The 21,856-nt window shown below is 48.4% G+C and overlaps 1 protein-coding gene across 1 annotated transcript in view; it reads right to left on the bottom strand.

The window, feature by feature from the left end:
- The window catches only part of LOC309559567 (transmembrane 9 superfamily member 2-like), a 132,250-nt gene extending 121,329 nt beyond the window's left edge, over window positions 1-10,921 (bottom strand). Inside the window, exon 1 of the mRNA XM_082262876.1 lies at window positions 10,660-10,921. Coding sequence (XP_082119002.1) covers window positions 10,660-10,779 — 120 coding nt within the window. The 5' untranslated portion in view covers window positions 10,780-10,921. The remainder of the gene's footprint in view (window positions 1-10,659) is intronic.
- Between the last annotated feature and the right edge of the window lie 10,935 nt (window positions 10,922-21,856).

Raw genomic sequence — 21,856 nt, 5'->3', positions numbered from 1 at the left:
TGTACACTCCAGAGATCAGATGCTGGAAACTTCATGTCCCACTACAGAAAACCTCCGAAGTTACCAAGTAAGTCAGGTAGAAAGAAACATGCTCATCAAGTTCAAAGAAGAAGTATGGTCAAAGCTTTTTTTTCCCCCTGTGACCCGTTTTCAGCCGACAGCAGGCTGAAGTCCGTTGTCGGCTGACATCACAGAGCAGGTCCAGGCTGGGGAATGATCACAACCATATCGCTGGTATCCGCCCAGAAGCCTGGTTCAGCACCTAGCTTCACCTCTCAGCAATCTGCCGAGAGCCTGAGCCAGCCTCCCCCACCCCCTTCACAGCCGAGCGCTCCAGTGAGTGCTGGAGAGTAGAGCAGAGAGCTGCTGACTGACTGTCACAACTCTCTGCCCAGAGGGGAGGGGAGAACTGAGCAATCAGCAGTGTTTAATCGCTCAGTTCTCACTACAGAGGAAGCGGGGACAGATGCAACATTAAATCAATGCTGCATCCACCTAGGTGAGTATAAGACCCCGTTCAGACTGCGGCAACACGACTTGGTGGGGCGACCTGTGAAGTCGCAGTGCACAGCGTGCACCACGACCTCGGCGCGACTTGCACAGACTTCATATAATTGAAGTCAATGCCAGTCGCCTCCAGGTCGCCCCAAAGTAGTACAGGACCCTTTTTCTAAGTGGGAGTGACTGGTGTCGCTCCTATTAGAACGGGTCCTGTACTATTCAATGGCGAGCAACCCACCGCGACTTGTCAGGCAACCAAGTCACCTGACAAGTCGCGCTAGTGTGAATGGACCATCAATGTTTTGTTTTTTTGTTTTTTAACTCTGAACTTCTTTTAAAACAAATCCATTAAGTGCCGGTTCACACTAGGTTGCTCCGACTTCAGGGGCGACCTGTGAAGTCGCGTACAGCGCGACTTCGGCGCGACTTGCACAGACTTCATTAAATGAATGTCTATGCAAATCGGATCCAGGTCGCCCCGAAGTAGTACAGGACCCTTTTTTTAAGTCGGAGCGACTTGTGTCGCTCCTATTAGAACCGTTCCTGTACTACACAATGGACCGTGACCAGGCTGACCAAGTCGTCTGACAAGTCGTACTAGTCTGAATCGGCACTTAAAAATCTGCATTTACAGAAACCTAAACAAACTGCTGATCCAGAAACAAAACACATACAGAATGCTCCAATCTGGTGAAAGAGGGGAAAGTTCTTCATTGCCTAGGCTTCTCCCTGGATTTATATTGTTATTACTTCTTACTATTAAAAGGGAACTAAACCCATACATTTAAACTGGTTCTAAAGGCTTAAAGGGATAAGTCCAGGCAAAACCTAACTAATGCTAAACCTGCTCTGTGCCACATTCCAAACCTAATCTATCTAACCCTGTAAAGCAAAAACTGCTGTACTTATTCTGCAGCCAATCCGCTGCGGTCCCACCCTGAGTTGTCAGTGGCGGCTTCGGCATGGAGGTGGGGGCAGAAGAGGCACTCAACAGAAGCCCCATAGTAAGTCTATGAGTGATGTCATTTCCCATTCATTTCACAGCCGTTGTCGGTCCTCTCCTTTCCGTCGCTGAAGACGGGACCAGATCGGGTGCAGAAAAGGTAAGTACAAAGATTTTTGCTTTACAGGGTTAGATAAGCTTAGGTTATCAGGTGGCACAGAACAGGTTAAAGTTTTGCCTGGATTTATCCTTTAAGGTTTTTCACCTTAATACATTCTACCTATACATTAAGGTAAAAAACCTTCTGTGCTGCAGCTGCTCCCCTGACCCCCCCCCCCCTTTACCTTACCTGAGTCCATTCAATGCAGTCATGTGCACAAGCACAGCGGCTCCCGCTACTCTCTCTCTCGGACAGATAGCAGCAGGAGTGATTGGCTCTCATTGCTGTCAATCAAATTCAGTGACACCGGATCGGAGAGCGGGGGCAGAATTTCACTGTCTGTGTCAGTGGACACAGCAGCAGGACTCAGGAGCGAGCACGCACAGCCCAAAGCCGGCTTCCCTGGGGGCACCCGATATAGAGGAAGGGCCTGGAGTGCCAGCGCGGGACCTCAGAAGAAGAGGATCGTGGCTGCTCTGTGCAGGTAAGGATAGACATGTTTGTTATTATTGTTTTTTATATGAGGGTCTAGTAACACTTTACAGCCCATTCAGACTAGCGCGATCCGACTTTGTGGGGCGACCTGTGAAGTCGCGGTGCACAGCGTGCACCGCAACTTCGGCGCGACTTGCACGGACTTCATATAATTGAAGTCAATGCAAGTCGCCTCCAGGTCGCCCCAAAGTAGTACAGGACCCTTTTTCTAAGTCGGAGCGACTTGTGTCGCTCCTATTAGAACGGGTCCTGTGCTAATTAATGGCGAGCGACCAAGCGCGACTTGTCAGGCTGACAAGTCGCCTGACAAGTCGCGCTAGTCTGAATAGACCCTTAAAGTGATTGTAAAGTCTCTATTATTTTTTTTCTTTAAAAATAAACATGTTATACTTACCTCCTCTGTGCAGTTGGTTTTGCACAAAGCAGCCCCGATCCTCCTCTTCGGGTGCCTCATCAGTGCTCCTGGCCCCTCCCTCCTGTCAAGTGCCCACACAGCAAGCAGCTTGCTATGAGGGCACCTGAGCCAAGCCGCTGCTCCCTCTATCCATTCAGACACAAAGCAGAAGTTTGGCCCCACCCCCTCTCTCTCCTAACTGGCTAACTGACTTTGATTGACAGCAGCGGGAGCCAATGGCACTGCTGCTTTGTCTCAGCCAATCCGGAGGGAGGGTCCCAGGTGGCTTAAGATGGATACACCCTATACAACTTTTGTTGGTATATTTCCATTAGATTTATCTTTAACTATGTAGTGCAAGGGCCTGTCAGATTGTATACAAATTGAAAGTGTTTAGGTTTGACCTCATATTATATGGTTTTGGGAAGTCTAAAGGAAAAAAAATCTAAAGAAAATTGTATAATGTGTATCCAGCTTAAGGCAGTCGTACACATTGCTGGATAGAGATGGGGCTCAGGTAAGTATTAGGGGGCTGATATACACAGAGGTTTTTTTTTTTTTTTTATCTTAATGCATAGAATGCATTAAAATGAAAAAACCTTTTGGCTTTACAATCACTTTAACTGTTTCCCAAAACATTCCAGGCATCCCAGGAATGATAAGTGTCATTGTTGCTTGTGCACTCAACTGAACTGTCAAGCCATCAAAATGGCTGGCATCAGGACTGATCATGGGTATATCACCATGGCACTGCAGATCAAACAGAGGCTAAGAAGACAGCTTGCTTGGCTGTAAAGGATAGAAGAGAATAGAACAGAATAGAAATAGAATTTCACCTTTCATAATAAATAGAAGCGTTTTCCAATGCCATTTTTGGCCCAGCCAGAAGCCTTTGTTTCCTTGTTGCATCGCAGAGGAGGGTGTGATGGGGTGCGTTCACCACTCTGGATCACACCTCCCTCATTACAATACTACCTTCAACCCACTTCCTATACAATCTCCTTTGGATCTCCCATCAGCTATGTATTATAAGAGCCTTGTCTGATTTGATATAAATTGAATGCCTTGGTCAGGTGTGTCTTCCTATTCCATATTTCTATGTAAAGGAAATTGTATAGAGATTGTACAGTGTATAGCCATCTTCATACAAGTACTTAGGAGGGAGTGGACAGAGACACTCAGTTGTCAGACCTCATTCACATCAGTGTTAATTTTGGCAGCAAATTTCAATTTAGTTTTAGTCTTAGTCTTAGGACTAAAATGGCATTTTAGTTTTAGTCCCATTTTAGTCTTCTGCAAGTGTTTTAGTCGTATTTAGTCGACTAAAACTCCAGCACATTTTAGTCATCTATAATCGAATGGGTGTAGTTCAATTGTAATTTGTAATGCATTATTTAAGCATTTCTCTACAATTTCCAAACTCATTATATACTACTGCTGGTCCTGGAGTGAAAAATCTAATATGTTATTATTTATGGTATTAAGCTTTGAGCATGCACCAGTGTTAATTTTGGCAGCAAATTTCGATTTAGTTTTAGTTATAGTCTTTTGACTAAAATGCCATTTTAGTTTTAGTCGTATTTTAGTCATCTGAAATGTTTTAGTTTTAGTCGTATTTTAGTCATCTGAAATGTTTTAGTTTTAGTCGTATTTTAGTCGACTAAAATTGTGTTAATTTAGTCGACAAAAACATTTTAGTCGGTTTTAGTCGACGAAATTAACACTGATTCACATCTCCAAGCAGAGAAAACTCACATCCCGCATGCTTTTGTTTTGGGTGTTTTGGAGCGATTTCACTCGTCACGCATAGGGCAGCCCATTCACTTGAATGACAATCCTCCCAGAAAAGCTCCAGAATTTTTTTTTTTTGAGCAGAGCATGATGCATTACCACAGTGTTTGGTGCGTTTGCCCCACTTGGGGTGCCTTTAGCATGACAACACAACCACAATGCACATTTTCAGCAAAATGTATGGCAAAGTGCACATTTTCTGTGTGGTTTGCCATGAATTTCGAAAACACAGCTGACTGAGAGGAGGCAGGGCTGAGGTAGGACGGAGTTCCCGCCGCTGGAAAATTTTACAGCACTGCCACGTCATCGAGTCCTTACAGGGGGCGGATGGGAGAACTGAGAGGAGGCGGGACAGAGGGTGAGGAACATGTTGCAGAGCTGACTTAGAGGAGGTGGGGCGGGAGGGTTGAACTGAGAGGAGGCGGGAAGGAAGTGCGGCCGTGTCATTAATGCAGGGCTTCTAGCCATTAAAAGCTTCTCCTTCTGTCCCAATATATACATTAAATGCTAATATTACATTTTATAATGTCTTGTGCGTATGCGCACTGGTGACTCACAACAGCTGTTTCATGATGCAGACTCACCGGAAGTGACCAGGTCTGGAATTTTCATGGGTCCAAGAAAATTTTAGGACACCGGCTTGTACAGCATCTGATCAAAAGGATCTCTGATGCTTTGAAGGACAGAGGAGGGATATGGGGTCTAAATGCAACCAGATCTCTCCGTAAAGAGGACATGTCACAGCCCATACTATCACAAGATTTGTGATAGCAAAAAAGTTGATAAAAAACAAAAAACAAAGAGTGGAACAAAAAAAAAATAAATAAATAAATAAAATTGAAAGTTCCCCCATCAGTCCCACACACATATGTAAACGTTGATTGCACCACACATGAGGGGATATCACCATGACCATCAGAATGAGAGCAATAATTCCAGCACCAGACCCCCTGTGTAACTCTGGAGGCTTTTAGGTACCGCAGTGTGTCGCAATTCCGATGGGCATATGCAATTTTAAAGCATGACATGTTTGGTATTTATTTATTCGGGTGTAACAGCTTTTATATTTTACCACAAAATTGGTATTATATTGTGTTTGTGTGTACTGACCTATGTTAAAGTGTATTTTTTACTGAAAATTTGCATTCGATTAACTGCTGTGCAAATATCATGCGACAAACAGCCGTTTTATTCTTCAGGGCCTCTGCCTATATATAAAAAATATTTGGGGGTTCTAAATAATTTTCTAGCAAACAACTGCAGATTTTTACATGTATGTGAGAAATGTCAGAGTTGGCCTGTTTTTTAGTCCCGGTTCACACTTGTGCGATGCGGGAAGGCTGCGAATTTGCAGCTTGTTCCCGCATCTCAAACGCACATCTGGCAGTTCACACTGCCATATGCGATACGCAGGGGGTGTCAATTAAATGTTAACAACACCCCCAGTTTGATCGCATATCGCAGTGCGATCTGACAGTTCGCACAGGATCGGATCGCACAAGTGTGAACCACTGTGCGATCCGATCCTGATGCGGCTGGAAAAAAGGGTCCTGTGCGAGTTTGGTGCGGATACAGTGCGAATTCAGCCATACAAAGTGTATGGCTGAATTCGCATCCGCACAGGAGATCGCATGTAATGAAGGAGCAGTGCGCTCCGAATTACATGCGATCGCCGCACTCGCAATAATGTGAACCGGCCCTTAGGCTCCGTTCACATGTAGGCGTTTTGGGGAGTTTTTCTGCTCTAGGATCAGCTCTCAAAACGCCCAACAAGACAAATCCTATTCATTTCAATGGCCCCTGTTCACATCTGAGCGCTTTGATGCTGTGATCAAAACGCCCAACGCTCAAAAAAGTACATGAGCTTCTTTTTGGGCAGATTACAGGCGTTTTCCATTGGTCTCTATTCAATCTAAAAATGCCTGCACAAAAAACGCCTGTAAATCGCGGTAAAAATTGCGGTAAAAGACCGTGCAAAAACGCTACGCTCAAGTGTGAATGTAGCCTCAGGCTCGGTTCACATATATGCGATGTGGGAAGGCTGTGAATTCGCAGCCTGTTCCCGCATCGCACACGCACCCCCGGCAGTTCACACTGCCATATGCGATACGCTGGGGGTGTCAATGTAATCTTAACGACACCCCCAGTTTGATCGCATATCGCAGTGCGATCGTGCAGCTCGCACAGGATCGGATCGCACAAGTGTGAACCGCTGTGCGATCCGATCCTGATGCGGCTGCGAAAATGCCTCCTGTGCGTGTTTGCTGCGGGAGCGATGTGAATTTAGCCATACAGTTTGTATGGCTAAACTCGCACCGCACAGCTGATCGCATGTAATGTCGGAGCAGTGCGCTCCGACATTACATGCGAACCCCGCATACGCACAAGTGTGAACCGGGGCTCAAAGTAGCTAAATAGGATTGGGAACTTCTATTCCGTTTGTTTATAAACACATCCGGCTTGTTTTGAAAAGCAAACTACAGCTCTGGCTAGAAGACGTTCCCATGGAAGTCTGTTCCATATTTCTGCGGCCTCGACAAGGACGCCACGCTGCCACCCCTCTGAAAAAGTGATCAGGACAGATGGCTTTAACCACCTGTTGCCCATAACTTACCGATGCCGGTGTTCTGTCAGAATGACGCTACCTATCAGATTCTGCTACCAGAAGTGATGTACAGACTTGAACAACTTACTGTGCATGCGCCATGCGTTCCACACACGGGCCGAATGCCGGGCAACATCAGCCGGTTCAATAAAAACTGGCCGCCATTCGGCCCATATGTATGGCAGCCGGTCCAACAGAAGCCTGCCATTCAGCAACATACACGGAAAAAACTGGCTCATAACTTTTTTAGCTGGCTCCTAGATTCCAAGCAAATTTGTCAAGCCCTGGCCTATGTAAACAAAGCAGATCTCCCTTCTGTCACTAGAGAAGGCATGGATCCTGTGTTCCTGCAAAGCAGGGGCACCAATCCATGCCTTCCACTAGTATTTGCGGATGATACTAAACTAAGCATGACAATTATCTTCTATGCAGGTTGCGGAAATCTTACAAGCGGATCTGAACAAAATAACAGGGTGGGCAACTACATGGCAGATGAGGTTTAATGTTGAAAAATGTAAAGTAATGCACCTGGGGGCCAGAAAGCAAGCTACTCACTAGGGGGGGAATCTCTGGGTGAGTCTAGGATGGAAAAGGACCTGGGGGAACTGGTAGACAACAGGCTTGGCAGTGGCATGCAATGCCAAGCCGCCGCAAGCAAAGCCAACAGAATACTGGGATGTATAAAAAAGGGGATTCACTCCAGAAATAAAGAGATTATTCTTCCACTCTACAAGACTCTGGTCCGGCCACATCTGGAGTATGCTGTCCAGTTCTGGGCACCGGTCCTCAGGAAGGATGTGCTGGAACTGGAGAAAGTCCAGAGAAGGGCAACAAAAATAATTAGGGGGATGGAGGACATCAGCTATGAGGAAAGACTACAAGCACTGAACTTATTCTCTCTGGAGAAGAGACGATTGAGGGGGGATATGATATCAATGTACAAATACTGTACTGGTGACCCGAGCATAAGGAACAAACTATTCAGAGAGAGGAGATACAATAAGACACGTGGCCACTCACTAAAACTAGAGGAAAGGCGGTTTAACCTTAAAGTGCGTAAGGGGTTCTTTACTGTCAGAGCAGTAAGGATGTGGAATTCTCTTCTACAAGCAGTCATATCAGCAGGGAGCATTGATAGTTTCAAAAAACTGTTAGATGGGCACCTTAGGGACCACAACATACAGGGGGTATACAATGCACAACGTACAGGGGGTATACAATGTACAACATACAGGGGGTATACAATGTACAACGTACAGGGGGTATACAATGCACAACGTACAGGGGGGTATACAATGCACAACGTACAGGGGGGTATACAATGCACAACGTACAGGGGGGTATACAATGCACAACATACAGGGGGGTATACAATGCACAACGTACAGGGGGGTATACAATGCACAACGTACAGGGGGGTATACAATGCACAACGTACAGGGGGGTATACAATGCACAACGTACAGGGGGGTATACAATGCACAACATACAGGGGGTATACAATGTACAACATACAGGGGGTACACAATGCACAACATACAGGGGTATACAATGTACGGTTAAAAGCAAACACACACATCATAGGTTGAACTGGATGGACTGATGTCTTTTTTCAACCTCACAAACTATGTAACTATGTAAAAAAGCACCTCCCCCGCTGTACACAAACACACTGCTCAGGCACACAGTTAACCCTTTGATCCCCTCTGATGTTAACTCCTTACCAGCCAGTGTCATTAGTACAGTGACAGTGCATATTTTTAGCACTGATCACTGTATTAGTGTCACTGGTCCCAAATATCTAAAGTGTCAGTTAATGTCCGATCGTCTACCGCAATATCGCAGTCCTGCTATAAGTTGCTGATCGCCACCATTACTAGTAAAATAAATAAATAAATATCCCATAGTTTGTAGACACTATAACTTTTGTGCATCAATATACGCTCCTTGGGATTTTTTTTTTTTAACCAAAAATATGTAGCAGAATACACACTGGCCTAAATTTATGAAGAAATTGGATTTTTTTTTTTATGGTATATGTTTTATAACAGAAAGTAAAAAATGTTTTTTTTTTTTTTTTCAAAATGTTTGGACTTTTTTTTGTGTAGCGCAAAAAATAAAAACCGAAGAGGCAATCAAATACCACCAAAATAAAGCTCTATCTGTGGTAAAAAAAAAAAAAAAAAACAACAAATTTGAGTGCAGTGTTGCATGACCGCGAAATTGCCAGTTAACCACTTTACCACCGGAGGATTTTCCTGCTAAAAGACCAGGGGTTATTTTGCGATTTTTTACTGCGTGACTTTAACGGACAATCGCGCGGTCGTGCGACGCTGTACCTAAACGAATTTCACGTCCTTTTTTTCCCACAAACAGAGCTTTCTTTTGGTGGTATTTGATCACCTGTGCGATTTTTTGATCATGCGCTATAAACAAAAAAAGAGCGTAATTTTTGCAAAAACAACAATATTTTTCACTTTTTTTTATATGAAATTCCCCAAAAAAAAAAATGTAAAAATCAAAATTTTTTAAAATTTTCGGCCAATTTGTTTTACGCTACCTATGTTTGGTAAAAAAAAATCGCAAAAAGCGTATTTTGATTGGTTTGCGCAAAAGTTATCGCGTTTACTAACAAAGGGAAAGATTTTTGTCATTTTTGGTGTTTTTTTTTTTTAACGAGTAATGGCGGCGATCTGCGATTTTTTTTGCGGTACTGCGACATTGCGGCGGACAGATCGGACCCTTGACTGACATTTGTGACACTTTTGGGGGTACCAGTGACATTACTGCAGTAATCAGTGCTATATATATGCACTGTTACTGCAAAAATGACACTGGCAGGGAAGGGGTTAACAGTATTGGACAGGGAGGGGTTAAGTGTGTCCTAGGGGCGTGATTCTAACTGTGCAGGGACAGGTCTACTAGTGTAAAAACAAAGATCAACGGTTCTACATAGTAGAACTGTTTGATCTTCACTTTTACACAGGGAGAACTGACAGGTGGCTTGTTTACACAAGCCGCTCTGTCTTTCTCCCGCTGTACCGACGATCGTAGTGTGACCGGCGGACATCGGGTCCGCCAGTCACACTCCCGCACTCCTCCGTGAACGAGCCGAGGCGGGCGCGCGCCTCAGCGGGCGCGCGCCCGCCCGCTATTGGCTCTGGAAGGAGTGACAGGCGAGCGACGTAGACCTACGTCACTCTGCCTGGCCGGGGCCGACTGCCGCAGTAAATATACTGTGCGCAGTCGGCAAGCGGTTAAAGTAACGCAGTGCTGTATCTCAAATAATGGCCTGGTCACGAAGGGGGGTAAATCTTCTGAAGGGCAAGTGGTCAGAGTCGTGGCTGCAAAGCATGGCCTTTGCTTTGTATAGAGTGGGGCAGGTCAGACCCTTTTCTGCCGTATGTTTCCCCATTGGAGGATTCACCCCTCTATTTATACCGGTTACCATGCTTGCTGAGACAGAAATTGATGGGAAATCTGAACAGTTGTTACCAGAACAAAGGGGGGGGGGGGGTTAATCTTTTAATGGGGACACCTGTCCCCACATTGATAGTCACTGTGGGGGGACTTCCTGTTGTGTCTCTGAGACAGGAAGTGAAGAGAAATTTCCCCAAGGGTACACAGACAGCATAGACATAACTCTTCCATAAATACAGTCAGTAGCAGGCATAGACTCAGGTCCCCACCAATAAGACAAATGTCATAGCAGAGCGATGTGATAGGTGTGTTCCCCTCCCCCTATCCCTGTCAGTGATGTGTCCTCTCACCTTGCAGGTCTCCTTCCCACTCTCTCCCTCACAGAAGCTGACCGGGGCCAGGCCGGGGAGGTAGAAGGCGGCACACCAGCCTGAGCACAGCACAAACACCAGCAGCGGTAAGTAGTTCATGGCGCTATCCGGGATCCCGTACCTTCCTCCGGGTCAGATGATGATGATGATGATGATGACAGCACTCGCTACACGACGCTGAGCCGCTGCTAAGGGTTTGGCACGGCGTGATCTGACGGCATGACGCGACGTGCGCGTTCCGTGCTGGGATTAGGCGGGTGCACGAGGAGCGTTGTGTACAGCGGAGTGTGGGGGGAGTGTGAGCTCTGAGCAGCCGGGGAGTTGGAAGTAGAGGTGAGGACATCGGGACGGAGAGTGTGCAGGAGTGGGGTGTAGGTACACAGAGAGTGGGGTGTAGGTACAGTGAGTGGGGTGTAGGTACAGTGAGTGGGGTGTAGGTACAGTGAGTGGGGTGTAGGTACAGAGAGTGTGGTTTAGGTACAGTGAGTGGGGTGTAGGTACAGAGAGTGGGGTGTAGGTACAGTGAGTGGGGTGTAGGTACAGTGAGTGGGGTGTAGGTACAGTGAGTGGGGTGTAGGTACAGAGAGTGAGGTGTAGGTACAGTGAGTGGGGTGTAGGTACAGAGAGTGGGGTGTAGGTACAGTGGGTGAGGTGTAGGTACAGAGAGTGGGGTGTAGGTACAGTGGGTGAGGTGTAGGTACAGAGAGTGGGGTGTAGGTACAGTGGGTGAGGTGTAGGTACAGTGAGTGAGGTGTAGGTACAGTGAGTGAGGTGTAGGTACAGTGGGTGGGGTGTAGGTACAGTGGGTGAGGTGTAGGTACAGTGGGTGAGGTGTAGGTACAGTGGGTGAGGTGTAGGTACGGTAGGTACAGTGAGTGGGGTGTAGGTACAGTGGGTGAGGTGTGGGTACAGAGAGTGGGGTGTAGGTACAGTGGGTGAGGTGTAGGTACAGTGAGTGGGGTGTAGGTACAGTGGGTGAGGTGTAGGTACAGTGGGTGAGGTGTAGGTACAGTGGGTGAGGTGTAGGTACAGTGGGTGAGGTGTAGGTACAGTGGGTGGGGTGTAGGTACAGTGGGTGAGGTGTAGGTACAGTGGGTGGGGTGTAGGTACAGTGGGTGGGGTGTAGGTACAGTGGGTGAGGTGTAGGTACAGTGTGTGAGGTGTAGGTACAGTGGGTGTTGAGGGGATGAAGGTACAGACGCGGTAAGTTGTGAGGGATGCAGGCATGGTGGATGGGAAACTCTGAGTTTCCTGCTGATCAGGTTGGGGGAGTTTAGTCATCAGAGTCAGGTGCTCTGGATCTGGGGCACTCTAGGCAGGGGGGGTGGTGGCCAGGAGTGGAGCGCTCTGGGCAGGGGGACGTGGCCAGGAGTGGGGCGCTCTGGGCAGAGGGCACCGGCCTGGAAGTGGGAGGCTCTGGGCAGCAGGCACCCACCTGGGATTGGGGCCCTCTAGGCAGGGGGTAGTGGCTGGGAGTAAGGGGCACCGGCCTGGGGTGGGGTGCACTGGGCAGGGGGCACCGGCCTGGAAGTGGGGCGCTCTGGGCAGGGGGCACCGGCCTGGAAGTGGGGCGTTCTGGGCAGGGGGCACTCTGGGCAGTGGTGCACCCACCTGGAATTGGGGCGCTCTAGGCAAGGGGTGTGGCTGGGAGTGGGGTGCTGTGGGCAGGAGGGGACTGGCCTGAGAGTGGGGTTTCGCTGGACAGGGGGTGGTGGCCAGAAGTGGGGCGCAGTAGGTAGGAGTGGGGCGCAGGGGGCATCGGCCTGGAAGTGGGGCACACTGGGCAGGGGGTACCGGCCTGGAAGTGGGGCGTTCTGGTCAGGGGGCACCGGCCTGGAAGTGGGGCGTTCTGGGCAGGGGGCGCCGGCCTAGAAATTGGGGTGCTCTGGGCAGGGGGGCACCCACCTGGAATTGGGGCGCTCTAGGCAGGGGGTGTGGCCGGGAGTGGGGTGCTGTGGGCAGGAGGGGACTGGCCTGAGAGTGGGGTTTCGCTGGACAGGGGGTGGTGGCCAGGAGTGGGGCGCGGTGGGCAGGGGGGCACTGGCCTGGGAGTGCAGTGATCTTGCACCTCTCTTGGTAGGTCCTCATTACTGCAGACTAGGAACATACAAAGACTGCAGTTTTGGAGTTGCTCTGATCCAGTTGTCTAGCCATTACAATTTGGCTCTTGTCAAAGTTGCTCAGATTCTTATATTTGCCCAATTTTTTTACCTTCATATGTCCCCCCATCCTACCCCCACCTTCCACTTCTACTGGGGCTGCGTGGGTGGTTTGGTCCACCTCCTGGGGTATGGGGCAGGGCGCTATGCTGGCAGAGGAGTGCCCTGCCGGCGACCGGATGATCAGCTGGGCGGGGGGCTGTACCTGGTGGGGCCTCCTGCAAGATCCCCCATCCTTGAGGCCTAGTGATCCCTCCTGGGAGCCTTGTTGTGCTGCCATTTTGTTGTAGCCTTGTGCTGCAATGCACGGCAGTCATATTTGTGTAGTCAGGTGGCCATTTTGGGGTGCTCTGCCATAGAAAACAGTGGTGGCCAATGTCTTTGGAGCCTTCTGGGCAGCATTTTCGGTGGTGGGAGCCCCTGCTCATCCCCTGGTGCTGACTCCTGGATCCTTTAATTTCCTGATCACTGCTCGTGCATTGCAAATTCTCCTGCTGGCTGCGGTGTCTAGTTTCTGCGGGGTGGTCAGTCTGGTGGGGTCCTCTCTGCTGAGGATCAATTGGAGCTCTGTGACTGGCAACCAAGTGGTGCTGCCAGAGTGGTTGGGGTTGTTCCTTAGTAGCGTTTTCACTTTTTTGTGGGGTCCCCCTGTTGACTAATGGGGTCTTTGGAGCACATCTCCCCACTTGATCCCCTCTCTGGGGCTGCGGGGCAGAGCGATCTGACTGTGCCTGGAACATTGGACGGATCGTCTTCAGGGATGTCCAGTGCGCATTCAATCAGACAATGCCATGGCTGTGGCTTATGTCCATCACCAGGGAGGGACAAGAAGTGCCCTGGCGGGTCTAGAGGTAGCCGGCATTCTAAGGTGGGCAGAATGGTTAGTTCCAGGTCTCTCTGCCATGTACATTCCCGAGATGAAAAACTGGCAGGTGGATTACCTCAGTCTGCAGGCGTTGGGCCAAGGGGAGTGGTCTCTTCATCCGGAGGTGTTTTATCAGTTGTGTCTCCGGTGGGGCACCCCCAAGGTGGATCTGTTGGCATCTCAGGTCAACAAAAAGGTGCTGAGGTTTGTAGCTTGGTCGCAGGACCCTCTGGCCGGCGCTTCAGATGCGCTGGAGGCCCCTTGGCAGGGTTCATACGGTCCTGGAAATCCTGGAAAAGTTTTGGAATTTTTAGATGACACTTTCCAGGCCTGGAAAGGTCATGGAAAATTAGGAAACACACTAGGTTTTGGAAAAGTCATGGAATTAAATTACTGTGGAGGAGCGGGGAGCGGATGCTTAATTATTTTTTGATAATTATATTGCCACATACTGTATTTACATTTCGTTGTATTAGCATCCTTCCGGGTCCGCGGTATGCGCGTGCTGTCATTGGCCAGCAGCAGCCGAAGAGATGACCCAATCAGGCAGCGGGGAGGGCCGGCCGCGGTTTGCCTGGAGACACTGTGACTGGCTAGCAGAAGCAGTAACAGCCGAGAGATTATCAACCAATGAGGCAGCGGAAGCATCACTGGAGGGCGGGCCGGCCGCATGAATGTGATGATGGCGCGGAAGGGGGCGGTAACCGCTTCGGTTACTGCACCCCCGCGTCATCACGTTCATGCGGCCGGCCCACCCTCCAGTGACGCTTCCGCTGCCTCATTGGTTGATAATCTCCCGGCTGTTACTGCTGCTGCTAGCCAGTCAGTGTCTCCAGGCAAACCGCGGCCGGCCCTCCCCGCTGCCTGATTGGGTCATCTCCTCGGCTGCTGCTGCTGCTGGCCAGTGACTGACAGTAAGGGCAAACTGTGGACCCAGAAGGACACCTACCTGTACCAGTGCTATACGCTGAATGTAAAAATGCCCCCCCAGTGCTCTTTAGCCCCCCCCCAGTGCTCTTTAGCCCCCCCCAGTGCTCTTTAGCCCCCCTCAGTGCTCTTTAGCCCCCCTCAGTGCTCTTTAGCCCCCCTCAGTGCTCTTTAGCCCCCCTCAGTGCTCTTTAGCCCCCCCCCCCAGTGTTCTTTAGGCCCCCCCAGTGTTCTTTTGCCCCCCCCCCGTGCTCTTCAGCTCCCCACAGTGCTTTTCATCCCCTCCCCCCCCCCCCATGCTTTCTGCCTCCCCCAGTGCTCTCCAGCTCCCTGGCTCCCCCCTCAGTGATTTCCAGTTCCCCCCAGACAGTGCTCTCCAGTCCCCCCCCCTCTCCCCCTGTGCTCTCCATCCCCCTGGTTTTCCATGCTCCCCCCCCCCCCCGCACCTTCCAACCCCCCTGCAATGCTTTCCAAACCCCCCCTTAATTCTCTCCAGCCCCCCCCCCCGTGCCCTTTAGCTCCTCCAGTGCTCTCTGCTTCCCCTGTGCTCTTCTATCTTCTATCATGTCCGCAGCCTCTGACTACCTCCTATATCATGTCCGCAGCCTCTGACTACCTCCTGTATCATGTCCGCAGCCTCTGACCACCTCCTGTATCATGTCTGCAGCCTCTGACCACCTCCTGTATCATGTCCGCAGCCTCTGACCACCACTTGTATCATGTCCGCAGCCTCTGACCACCTCCTGTATCATGTCCGCAGCCTCTGACCACCTCCTGTATCATGTCTGCAGCCTCCAACCACCTCCTGTATCATGTCCGCAGCCTCTGACCACCTCCTGTATCATGTCCGCAGCCTCTGACCACCTCCTGTATCATGTCCGCAGCCTCTGACCACCTCCTGTATCATGTCCGCAGCCTCTGACCACCTCCTGTATCATGTCCGCAGCCTCTGACCACCTCCTGTATCATGTCCGCAGCCTCTGACCACCTCCTGTATCATGTCCGCAGCCTCTGACCACCTCCTGTATCATGTCCGCAGCCTCTGACCACCTCCTGTATCATGTCCGCAGCCTCTGACCTTGTCCTGTATCATGTCCGCAGCCTCCGACCTTCTCCTGTATCATGTCCGCTAAATGTACAGTGTGTGTCGTAAAACGTTTGACATTTCGAACATGGGAGAGGCAGCGCTGTCTAGCCACGCTAAAGGTGCAAAGCACCAGTCTGCAGCTGCGTGCTTGACAGCTTCCAATCCGATCTCTGGCTTTTTCACCCGTGCGCCTGAAGTGACACCGGCTCCCAGCTGCGGCAGCGGTGCTTCCATCTCATCCACTGTAAAACAAGGGGCCATTTTTAGTCACGCTGTATCCAGAAACGAAACCCTAACTGTAGAGGTACTGTACTCAACAAAAATTGTCATTTATTTTAGTAAAAATATGCTGGGTGTGATATGGATTTTCTTCTTATTTAACATGTATACATAGACATTTCATGAAACATTAGGTCATGAATATTTACGTGAAGTCATGGAAAAGTCATGGAATTTTATTGGTGAAAATGTGTATGAACCCTGCCTTGGGGTCAATATCATCTGATCTACGCATTCCCTCCTTTCAAGCTTCTTCCAAGACTTCTTCATAGGATCGAGACAGAAGGGTTTCCGGTCATCTTAGTGGCCCCGGACTGGCCTCGCCGGGGCTTGGTACGCCTGTCTGGTGCGGCTGGTCGCAGATGTTTCTTGGAAGCTTTCTCTGAGGGAGGATCTACTGTCCCAAGGACCAATCTTCCATCCTGCTTTACAGTCACTGGCATTGACGGCTTGGCTGTTGAATGCCAGGTGCTGATGGATAGAGGTTTGTCTGAGTCCGTGATTCCATTGCTGTTGAAAGCTAGGAAATCTACTAATAGGAAGATCTACCATCGTACGTGGAAGACATATATTGTGCGGTGTGAGTCTCTTGGGGTTCATTCCCGCTCTTTTTCGGTGGCTCGGATCTTGACCTTCCTTCAACGGGGGGGGGGGGGCGGGTGATCAGGAACTGGCTTTGAGTACTATCGAGGGTTAGGTGTCGGCCTTAGCGGTCTTCTTTCAACGGCCCTTGGCCACATACTCCCTGGTACGTACTTTTTCTTCAGAGAGTTGGGCACTTGACCCCTCCAGTGCCGTCTGTGTTGCTGTCTTGGGAACTCAATTTGGTGCTCTTAGTCTTCCAGAAGCCTCTTTTTGAGAATCTTCGGGAGATTCCCCTGCTTACGCTGTCCCAGAAGGTGACCTTTTTGGTGGCTATTACCTCTGCGTTCAGGGTGTCGGGAATTGATGGCATTATCCTGTCCTTCACCTTACTTGGTGGTTCACAGAGATAAGGTAGTTCTTTGCTTCTGTTCATCGTTCCTTCTTCAGGTTGTCTCTGATTTTCATTTGAATGAAGACATTGTGTTGCCTTCCCTGTGTCCCAGGCCAAAACATCTGAAGGAAATTGCTTTGCATGCCTTGGATGCGGTCCGGGCAGTTGGGGTGTACCTGTCAGCTACGGAGTCTTCTAGGAAGTCAGACTCCCTATTTGTGTTCACATTTGGGCCTCAGAAAGGGTTGTCCGCTTCCTCTGCGACCATTTCCAAATGGATCAGACAGACGGTGATTCAGGCCTATTCCATCAAGAGTTAGGTTCCTCCTTTCACTGTCAAGGCGCACTCTACTTGGGCACTCAGTGTCTTCTGGGCCTTCCGTCATCGGGCGTTAGTGACGCAGGTTTGCAAGGCAGCCACCTGGTCGTCGGTGCACACTTTCACAAAGTTCTATAAAGTGGATGTGTTGGCATCCTGCGGATGCTTCCTTTGGCCACAAGGTTTTTGCAGGTTGCTGTTTAGAGGACCTGGTCCTCCTTGAGAGTGTGTTGTTTTTTCAGGTGAGCTCCAGTTGTTTTGGTTGAGCTCCTGTTCACCTTGGTGGCTATAGTTGGCCTTGGGAATTTATTTTTTGCTGTTCCCACCCCTCATGTTTAACATTGCTTTGGGACATCCCAATGGTTAAGAAGATCAGGAGCTGTGCCCGTCAATGAAGGAAGGAGAAAATGAGATTTTTGACTTGCCGTAAAATCCATTTCTGTGATGTTCATTCATGGACACAGCACCCACCCCTCTGGAGTTGTAATTCTTCTGACACTGCTTATAACAAAACTGAGTACCTATAGCAGAGAGAGGTATTATACCCCCTGGGACTGCCCATAGGCATAGCCAGACTTTTTTTTTCTGCCTAGTGCCCTACTCCTGTAGGGGGCAGTATAAACCAATGGTTATGAAGATCAGGAGCTGTGTCCGTCAATGAATATCCGAGAAATGGATTTTACGGTAAATCAAAAATCCATTTTTTTTTTTATACTGTTTGCGATAAAACATATCTAGTAAAAAAAAAAAAAAAATCAAATTTCTCTTCCGTTCATTGACACACAGCTCCATATTCTTCACCATGGGGTTTCCTGCCCTCTACAGGAGTAGGACTAGGCAGACAACACAAAGCTTGGCTACGCCCTGTGGGCTGTCCTCAGCTGGCATAACCCCCCCCCCCCTCCTCCCCCATCTCTGCTTAGAGATACTCAGTTTTTATTTGCCTAGTTCAGGAGTAGGACCTAGTCTCCCTGCCGGGCCTGAGGTCCTGGCTTTTGTTCTGTTTTTCGCTGTTTGTTTCAGGATCCTGATTTTTTTTTTCCTGTGGGAATCTTCTAGCAACTGCCGGGCTGAGCAACGGGCTGGATTATTGCAGTTCCAGTGGCCACCTCAGCCCGGCCAGCGAGCGCGTGCAGAATGTAGCTCCACGTGTGGTCGGCCGCGACGTGCGATGCTGTACCCAAATACAATTGATGTCCTTTTTTTTTCCCCACAATTAGAGCTTTCTTTTGGTGGTATTTTATCACCTCCTGCAATTTTTTACTTTTTGTGCTATAAACAAAGAGCGACAAATTTGAAAAAATATATATATATATATATATATATATATATATATATATATATTTTTTTTTTTTTTTTTTTTACTTTCTGCCATATAACATTCCCAATAAAAAAAAGTTTAAAAATCCAATTTTTTTTTCATCATTTTAGGCCAATTTGTATTCTGCCACATATTTTTGGTTAAAAAAAAAAATCCAAATGAGTGTATATTGATGGGTTTGCGCAAAAATTATGTTTTCAAACTAGGGGGAAGTTTTGTCGTTTTTATTACTTTTTTTTTTTTTTTTTCCTTTAACTAGTAATGGCGGCGATCAGCTTTTCTGTTTTTTTTTTTGTTTTTTTTTGTGACATTGCAGTGGACAAATTGGACACCTAACTGACAATTTTAAGGGAACCAGTGACATTACTATAGTAATCAGTGCTAAAAATATGCACTGTTACTGTACTAATGACACTGGCAGGGAAGCGGTTAACACCAGGGGCAATCAAAGGGTTAAATGTATGCCTAGGGGGTGTTTAATAACTGTGAGGGGAGATGGGCTTATGCAATCAACACAGGGACCTGTGTTCCTAAATGAGAGGAACACATGAGCCCTGTGTTGATTGCTGACAGAACAACGGCCTGCCCTGTTTATAACGGCAGACTGCCATTCTGTCTCCCTGGGAAGTGATCGCTGGTGCCAGGCGGCAATCGCGGCCACCGGCCCTGCAGATCAGATTCCCCTCTCGTGCAACTGAGCAACCTTGCTGCAGTATATCTGCGGCGGTTGGTCGGCAAGAGGTTAACGGGAGATCAAAGAGTTAAATGTGTGCTTAAATGTGCTTGCTAACTGTGTGGGGGTGTGCTTGTATTATAGGAAGGCAAAGATCCGTGTTTCTGCTTTGCGAAAACACAGGACTGCTACCTTCCCTTCTGACAGAATGGCAATCTGCCTTGTTTACATAGGCAGACCGCCGTTCTGCTTCTCTCCCAAATGATCAGCGGGTCACAGTGGGAGCGGGTTGTCGGTGGAGCATGTGCGTGTCCCAGACCTGGAAGGGCAGAATGATGTACAGGTGCATGATTCTGTGCAGAGCTGCTGCAGTAAATGTACGTGGGGCGGTCATGAACCGATTAACCACTTGCCGACTGCCTAACGCCGATCTACGTCGGCAGTCAGCCCCTCACAGGCAAAGTGACGTAGGGCTACGTCACTAGCTTGTGAGGGTCTAGGGAGCGAGCGAGCGCGCGCGCCCCCGCTCCCGCGTGGTCGCGGTCCCCCCCCGCGCGTGTGACCGGCGGACCCGATGTCTGCCGGTCACTCTGTGATCGGCAGGGGAGAGGGAGAAAGTCAGGCGGCTTGTGTAAACAAGCTGCCTGTCATTCTCCCCGGTGTATTAAGGATGATCATACGGTTCTACTATGTAGAACCGTTGATCACTGTTCATACATCTGAAGCCACAGCCAATCACAGTAGAAAGCACGCCCCTAGGGACACACATAGCCCCTCCCTTTCAAAAAAGTTAACCCCTTCACTGCCAGTGTATTTTTACAGTAACAGTGCATATGTATAGCACTGATTACTGTAGAAATGTCACTGGTAACCCCAAAAATGTCAGTCAAGGGTCCGATCTGTCCGCCGCAATGTCGCAGTACCGCAAAAAAAATCGCAGATCGCCGCCATTACGCGTTAAAAAAAAAAAAAAACAACAAAAATGACAAAAATCTTTCCCTCTGTTAGTAAACGCGATAACTTTCGCGCAAACCAATCAAAATACACTTTTTGCGATTTTTTTTTTTTTTTTTTTTTTTTTTTTTTTTTTTTTTTTTTTTTTTTAACCAAGCATAGGTAGCATAAAACAAATTGGCCGAAAATGTTAAAAAATTTTGATTTTTACATTTTTTTGGGGGGGAATTTCATATAAAAAAAATGTGAAAAATATTGCTATTTTTGCAAAATTTACGCTCTTTTTTTTTTTTTTTTTGTTTATAGCGCGTGATCAAAAAATCGCACAGGTGATCAAATGCCACCAAAAGAAAGCTCTGTTTGTGGGAAAAAAAAGGACGCCAAATTCGTTTAGATACAGCGTCGCACGACCGCGCAATTGTCCGTTAAAGTCACGCAGTGCCGAATCGCAAAATACCCCCTGGTCAGGAAGGGGGTGAAATCTTCCGGGGCTTAAGTGGTTAAAGTGTAAGTCCAGGCTAAAATGAACTCTAAACCTGCTATCTGCCACATTCTAAACCTAATCTATCTAACCCTGTAAAGCAAAAATGTGTGATCTCCAGAGGCAGAAACTGTGTGCAGGAGAGGACCGACAATGGCTGGGAAGTGACGTCATCCAAAGACTTACTATGGGAATTCAGTTGTCGGCTGGCTCTCCTGCAACCGCCTCCTCACTAAAGCCGCCGCTGACAGCTAATGTTGGGACCGGACTGGATCAGCTGCAGAATAGGTAAGTACAGTAATTTTTACTTTACAGGGTTAGGCTTAGAATGTGGCACAGAGCCGGTTTAGTCTTGCCCGAAATTCCACTTTAACCGCTTGAAAACCAGGCCTTTTCTGGCACTTCTTGTTTGCAAGTTTAAATCAGTATTTTTTGCTAGAAAATGACTTAGAAACCCCGAACAGTATATCATTTTTTTTTTTTTTTAGCTAAGACCTTAGGGAATAAAATGGCTGCAATTTTTTTGTATAATATGAAAGATGTCATGCCTAACGTGTCACGCTTTAAAATTGTGCACACTGATGGAATGGCTTTACAGGTTACGGGTTTAGAGTTACAGAGGCGGTCTAGTGCTAGAATGATTGCACCTGTTCAAATGTTCACGGCAATACCTTGCATGTGTGGTGAGGACACTGTTTTTATATATGCATGCATGACTTGCGTATGCGTTCGCTTCTGTGCTTGAGTACTGAGGGAAAAAATAGTTTACTTCCACCCTGGACCGGAAATTACATTATGACTCCGCTCCGTTCCAGTCCTCCAAAACCATAGAGGCAATCAAAGCGGATCTACTCTGATTGCCTGCGTGACCAGCCGGCAGCACCATTGGGTCGTTTCTTGGGCAATTAGCAGGAAGGGAAGGTCATCCCTTCCTGCTCATGAGCCGCTCGGAACCCATGCAAAAGGGAGCCAGCCAAAAAAAAAAAACAATACCGGGGTTAGGGCTGATATCTTGGTAAACCACTTGCAAACCGCAACGTGTGAATATACGTATCGCAGTCGGCAAGTGGTTAAGCTGGCCGGCTACAGCCGCTAGTAGAAATCACTGTGTGTTCTCCTGGCCAGGTCAGCTCTA

This window comes from Pelophylax lessonae (genome assembly GCF_965119305.1).
Source record: "Pelophylax lessonae genome assembly, chromosome: 7".
NCBI lineage: Eukaryota > Metazoa > Chordata > Amphibia > Anura > Ranidae > Pelophylax > Pelophylax lessonae.
Note: the sequence above shows the minus strand (reverse complement) of the source record. Positions and strands in the feature narration are given on the sequence as shown.